The sequence below is a fragment of the Dioscorea cayenensis genome, chromosome 11 (genome assembly GCF_009730915.1).
Source record: "Dioscorea cayenensis subsp. rotundata cultivar TDr96_F1 chromosome 11, TDr96_F1_v2_PseudoChromosome.rev07_lg8_w22 25.fasta, whole genome shotgun sequence".
Taxonomy (NCBI): Eukaryota; Viridiplantae; Streptophyta; class Magnoliopsida; order Dioscoreales; family Dioscoreaceae; genus Dioscorea; species Dioscorea cayenensis.
In genome coordinates, this window is record NC_052481.1 from 3,441,422 (window position 1) to 3,448,487 (window position 7,066).

Sequence of the window (7,066 nt, forward strand, 5' to 3'; positions counted from 1 at the left end):
AATTCATTGGTTGGGGAATAGGATCAGATCATGGAGAATCCGAGGTTGAGGAGGATAACGTAGCTTAATAAGTAAATAAAATAAAATAAAATAAAATAAAATAAAAACCAGAAAAAGCAATGATAAGATTTAATAAATGGGTGGGGTCAAGGCACATGCAATTTGGTCGAAAACCAGGCTGGAAACAAATAATTGTGGTCAGTGCAACAGACCCCAAATTTACAAACGAGCCAGTTTCAACAGTAAAACCAAATATGTTCAAGAGTCTTCAGAGTACAGGCAAAGCTATCATTTGAACTGAATCTTCACCAAATCAGAAACTTGAAATGATAATTCATACAATTATTCAAATAAAGATTGAACAGCAAAGTTATATATATATAGATATTTATTCAGTAAAGTAATTAATCATCATGCAGTACTAATGATGCGTGCATGGAGTGGATTCTTCATGGCAACAACAAGCTCAGCCTTCTCAGAGAGATCCACCTCCATTCCCGGAACTGTTTTCAACTCCATCTCATTCACTAAGTTGGCCACCAAATACTCAAGCTGAAGCATGGCTATATCCATGCCCGGGCACATTCTCCTTCCGGCACCAAAGGGCATCATCGTCTTGATATTATCTCTTTTCCCTCTCTCTTCTCCTTCCCCTCCAACCATGAACCTCTCTGGTCTAAACACTAATGGATCCTCCCACACTGTTTCATCCAACCCAAGGCTTGCCACCAAGTAGTTCACCACTGTGCCCTTAGGTATCAAATACTCATCCATCATCACGTTCTCTTTCACTCCATGGGGAATCAAAAAGTGCGCCGGTGGGTGACGCCGCAAAGCTTCAAGTATGACTGCTTTTAGATATGGCATCCTTTGTAGTTCATCTTTGTTGACTTGTCTCCTCTTTTCTCCCACCACTGACCTGATCTCTTTCCTTAGCTTGTTTTGTATGTCTTGGTGTTTGACAAGCCTTGCCATTATCCATTCCAAAGTTGCAGAAGCAGGACGGATGCTAGCATCCAAGAATTCAGATATGAAGCTCATAATTTCCTCTTCACTTAGCTCTCTCATATTCCCTTCATTGTCTGCAGGGACTTTGAGTTTGAAAAGGGAGTCAACGTAAGAGATCACGTCTGTATCCTTCACTCTTTGTTTACACGCTTTGATTATGGGAAGCAGAAGTTCCTGATGAGCTCGCCTGAGCTGTTTCAACTTCCCCAATCTTGTGCAGTAAAGCAGCAGTGTCACCTTGGGCAACAGATTCAAAGCAAAAAGTTTCTCCACAATCTGTATCAGCTCAAGTTGCACGTTCATGATCTGATCCACCACCTTCTGCTCCATTATCTCTCCAAAACACAAGGAGGACATGAAGAAGGAAAAGGAGTGTTGGATGCTGTGAACCGGGACTACAATGCCACTGTTGGCCTCAGCCTCGGCCTTAAGACTCTTGAGTAGTATCTCAAAGGCCATGCACTGAATGCTACTGCTTGACTCACCGGCTTTGCTCAGGTGGATCACCTCAGAGATGAGGTTACGGCGGAGGAGACGCCATAGAGGGCCGTAGGGTGTGTTGTTGATGGAGTGAAGGTTGCCGTTGAGATCACTACGAGACAATGGTAGAGGCCTGTCAGCGAAGGCCTCGCTGTTCTCGATGAGTGATCGGTGGACTTGTTTGCCATCCATGATGAAGATGACAGGACGAGAACCAACGTAGAGGGTGAAGATAGAGCCATACTTAGCACGTAGATGGTGAAGAGTGGGTTCAAGTTGGGAGAAGGGCTTTGTGAGCCATAGTAGGTTGCCAAGTATTGGGATTCTTGGAGGGCTTGGTGGTAGTCTTCTTCTTTTTCTTTCTCTTTGACCGATGAGCAATGCAAGAGAGATGATCACAAGGATGAGGATGAGGATGAGCAAAGATGATGCCATTGCTAATTAACAAACTTTGTGGAGCTTGACTTTGAGCTTCTATTTGTTGATTTATATAACAGCCGATCAAATTCCACGTTAAAAATAAATATATTAATAAATCTGTTCTCGTGGCCGCATTCTCTACAGTGCTAGCAAATTCTTATAAAATATCTATATTTGTTGATAAATTATTGATTATCAGAGTGTACCTTATATTTTAAAGAAAAGTCAAAAGTCATTTTCATTTGAGGAAGTTGATGGATATATATATATATATTTTAAAAATAGTTGTTTGCATTTGAAGAAATTGCCAATAACCAATCCATACCGACCTACATAACAAATATATATCTTTATGTTTTGAAGGAATTTTTTTTTGATGTCTTCCACATTAATTCATAAGGTATAATCATAATAGAAAAGTTTGCAACCTGAAGCATACCATTTTTTTAATCCATAATCAAAATATTTGAGTAGGGATGAATACTACTTCTTCAATCAAAATAATTATGCGAATAAAATAATTTTAAAAAACATTTATATTAATTTTGGCTACTTTCTCATTTAGAAAAATAAAATTTATTGTAAAATATTTAATTTTCATTGGTGTTAATTCAATTAAATATCTCTTAGATCAAATCAAAATTGTTTTGAAACCCAATATTTTTTAAAAAATTATTAAACCATTTATTTTTATCCCGCGCAATCAAACTCAAACTTCTCGTTTATTACTTCTCTTTTAAATTCTTTATCTGCCATCTCTACACATATATGGTCCTAATTCAAGCCCCTCCCAGCACATGATGCTCATGGAAAAATGTCTCCTGTTCAAATTCACCATCCTTATGTCCTAGAAAGATTTAAGTATTATTCTGTATGAACATAAAATTTTATTTTTAAATAATGTGCAACATGCAACAGTCTTTTAACAAGAAAAGTTTAGTCCACAAAAAGAGAGTTTATTAACTCGGCAACCACTAGACGGCGATTTGCTGAACGACCTCGCTAAGCTGTCCACCACTCAACCCTACTCCTGATCTGAAATGAAATGAGAACAACTTAATGAGTTTGGGAGTTCAGTAAGCAACCACTAAAAATATCGGGATTACAAAAAAAATTCAATAAATTCCAAAAATATACAAGGTGTAACATAATGAAATAATATCAAAAGAAACCTAAAAACCAAGAATAATTCAAAACAAATTTAATTTACCAAAATAACGAGCATATAAGTTTCCAAATAACTAATGTCAAAACAAAACATCAGAACTCATTTATTTAAACTTGGTGACCCGATTCAGATTTTAGAGCTCATATGTTTACCCTCAGTGACTCGAGCCAGAATATCGGAAGCCGTTATTCTTTATCGACGGAACGGTGCGAAATTATAGTTTCTATGTCAGAAGTACATGTCGACATAGTCAGTGTTTAACCCCCAGTGACAGGGTTAACGCATAGTCAATTGGGGACTAATTTTTATGTCGAAATATTTTATGTTCATAAAATAATAAATTATCAAAGTCAATACCGAACAAACACAGAGTAATCCGTCAAGCAAATTATCCATATTCGATTAATTTTTTTTTTATAATATCATCCACTAACAACAGTTTCAAACAAATAATTAATTAAATAAATAAACTTGGCAAAATATGGGATGGGCAACAATCCAACACACATAAGCAAGTGCATGTGTTCAACTATCATGCAATCGTACCACACATGGTCAACATTTGAACATCAAATATGGGATTTAACCGAATTCTATTAGTTGCACAAGAAAAACAAATAATGATTAGGCAAACAGATATCCCTATGAGGACAAGGAAGGGCCAGATCAAAGGTAAATTCAAGTTGCAAGAGAAATTTTCTACACAACACTAATCTAACACGTCAGCAATATCAAATCAAGATCTAAAAAAAGAATAAAGACGATTCTACACTTGACAAAAGATCCGATAAAGGGGAAACTTACCTCACAATGAAAACGACACAAAACTCTTGAGGAAGAAACCTATTCTCATCCTCGCCGCCGGCACCACACACCAAAACAAAAGAAAAAGAGGAGAAGAGGAAAAAACTAGATCTCTCCCTCTTCTCAATTCAAATGAAGATCTATAACGGGAGAAACGAAGAGATGTTAGCTAGGGTTTTAAAACCTAAATAAAATATAAAATTAAATAAATAAAATTCCGTAACTATAATGCATGCACAATTAAATAAAAAAAAAAAAATGTGGGCCCACAATTTGTCTTGTGTGTGCTGTTTGTGTTAATCATTCATGATTTATCAAAAATAAGAAAAATCATTTACTTCCTATGTTACTATGTAAAACCAATCAATTTCAAACTAATTTTGTTTCTTGCATTGAGGGTATTTTTTTAATAAAAATGCTAGCATATAATTAGTACTTCATCAATTTATATATGCATTAGTCATTCCTTTAAATTAGATTTATCTTTTTTTTTTACAAATAAATATACTCACTCTCATTGGCGCCGCATTTTCTACAATGCAAGTAAAATTTTACACGTTAAATACCTGCATTTGTTGATAAAATATGACTATCAGAATGTACCTTATATTTTAAAAAGAGTCATTTTCACTTGTCAAAATTGATGTGTATACATTTATATTTTAGAAATAGTCATTTTCATTTGACAAAATTAATATATATATATATATATATATATTAAAAATAGTCATTTTCATTTGAAGAAATTGGCAATAACCAAACCATACCGATCTATATAATAAAAATATCTTTTTTTATGTCTTCCACATTAATTCCTAAGGTATAATAATAATAATAATAATAATAATAATAATAATAATAATAATAATAATAATAATAATAAATTTTGCAACCTGAAGCATATCATTTTTTTAATCCATAATCAAAATATTTGGGTAGGGATGAATATAGTACTTCAATCAAGAGGGCCATAACTGCAAGCATAATTCAAACATAAATCCTAAATATAATATATATAAAATAACGAGTGTCATAACTGCAAACATAAGTGCATAAAATGAAATAATGCCCAAATACAATATATAAATAATATAGGGTCATAAATGCAATAGTAACAAGATTAATTCAACATTCACCCCCTTAATCCTGTTGTGTCTTCCTCACGTCTTTCAGGCTGATCTTATCTCGTAACTTGACACACCTTTGGTGTTCAAGGGTCTTTGTTAGGATGTCTGCAAGCTGCTCATCTGTTTTGATGTGCTCAACTTCAATGTTACCCTTCTGAACACAATCATGAATGAAGTGATATTTAGTGTCAATGTGCTTACTTCTTTCATGATGTATTGGATTCTTCGTCAAGGCGATAGCTAACTTGTTGTCGATATTGAGTGTGGCTCTAACTTGTTTCTCACTTCTCAACTCTTCTAGCAATCTCCTAAGCCATATCCCTTGACAAGCTGTTGTAGTTGCTGCCACATGCTCAGCTTTGCAAGAGGAGAGAGCCACCACTCACTGTTTCTGTGATACCATGTAATCGGATTCGTACCAAGGAAATAGATGACACCAGTATTGCTTTTACAGTCATTAACATCATCGGCAAGATCGCTATCGCTGTACCCAATCAAGCTAACACCAAGTTGCTTATCCTTGACATAGGAACACCCAAGGTTGATAGTGCCACACACATACCTCAAAATTTGCTTCACAATCGTCATGTGAGCTGTAGTTAGAGCCTCCATGTAATGGCTCATAACCCTAACTGAGTAGGCCAAGTCTAGCCTTGTATTAATCAAATACCTTAGGCTACCTATAACATTTATGTACAAGGTGGCATCAACTGGTGGACACATACTCACTTTGCTCAACTTCATTCTTGCTTTCATGGGAATTTGACATGGGTTACATTCTGCCATTCCAAGCTTTTCTAATATCTTCAGAGCATACCTGGTTTGGTACAAGGAAATTGATTGTGAATCTGGTTTTACTTCAATTCCCAATTGTTTTATTTGAATTTTGAGCTTCATAATATCTTCCACCATCGAGCCAGTAATGATGAGATCATCAACATAGACACCAACTATTAGAACTGCACCTCCGTTATTCCTCTTCTAAACAACACGTTTAAGAGGACATCTCTCAAATTCAAGTGATTACAGGCTCTTATCTACCTTCAAGTTCCATGCCCTTGGTGCTTGGCAAAGCCCATACAACGCTTTTCTCAATATTAAGACTTCTCCTTCTTGGCCTTTTCTTCAAACCCCAATGGTTGGGTCACATATACTTCCTCTTTTAGCTTGCCATTAAGAAATGTAGATTTTACATCCATGTGATGCACTTCCCATTTCTCTTGAGCAGCCAAAGCAAGTAACATTTGCACTGTCTCAAGCCTTATAACTAGAGCAAATACTTCATCGAAGTCCATCCCCTATCATTGTACATATCTCTTGGCTTCACTACTTCTCATCCAAGTTCTTCTTCACTTTATAAACCCACTTCAAACCAATGGCACGATGTCCTCTTGGTAGTTTAGCAAGTTCCTATGTGTTATTTAACTTTATAGCTACTATCTCCTCCATCATTGCTTGTCTCTAGTTTTCGTTGTCTGCTACTTCAACATATGTCACCGGTTCATCAATGTACATAGAACACAACCTGACTTCTACATCCACCTCGTGAGTGTTGTCATAAATCTCCTACGAGGAACAAAATTTTTTGGGGCCTCTCCGAACTTGTTGAGTCATCTTCTGAACTTTGAATGGGCTCACTGCTGCTTGATGTTACTGAGCTTGTGGTAGTGGAGAAGGGTGTCACCAGTGATCCACTTCCCTTAAAACCACCCGATGCTTGACCATTGTTTATCGGTACTGGTGTTGGTGTAGTAGATACATTCTCTATCTCACCTAGCTCTTGTAGTTCATAGTAATCTATGAATATATCACAAGAGTTATTCATGGTCTCACTTTTTGCATGGGATGGTATCCACTTCCACTCCTTATCTTCCTCAAAGATTGTGTCCTTGTTAATGTGCAGATTTTTCGTGCATGGGTTATATACCCTATATGCTTTAGCACCAGGCTCATATCTGAAAAACACCATCGGTGTGCTCCTGTCACCAAGCTTCTTCACATGAGGCCCCATTAACTTAACATGCTACCGAAAACACAAAGGTGATGAACCTTTGGTTTC

At 36.2% G+C, this 7,066-nt stretch overlaps 1 protein-coding gene across 1 annotated transcript; it reads right to left on the minus strand.

Moving 5' to 3' along the window:
- Positions 1 to 411: 411 nt before the first annotated feature.
- On the minus strand, positions 412 to 1,923 carry LOC120271517 (cytochrome P450 89A2-like). The gene has a single exon (XM_039278205.1). It carries the CDS (start codon positions 1,921 to 1,923, stop codon positions 412 to 414), a length of 1,512 nt encoding a protein of 503 aa, XP_039134139.1.
- Positions 1,924 to 7,066: the final 5,143 nt, after the last annotated feature.

Coding starts and splice junctions, on each gene's coding strand:
- LOC120271517 (XM_039278205.1), bottom strand. CDS start 1,923: ATGGCATCATCTTTGCTCATCCTCATCCTCATCCTTGTGATCATCTCT.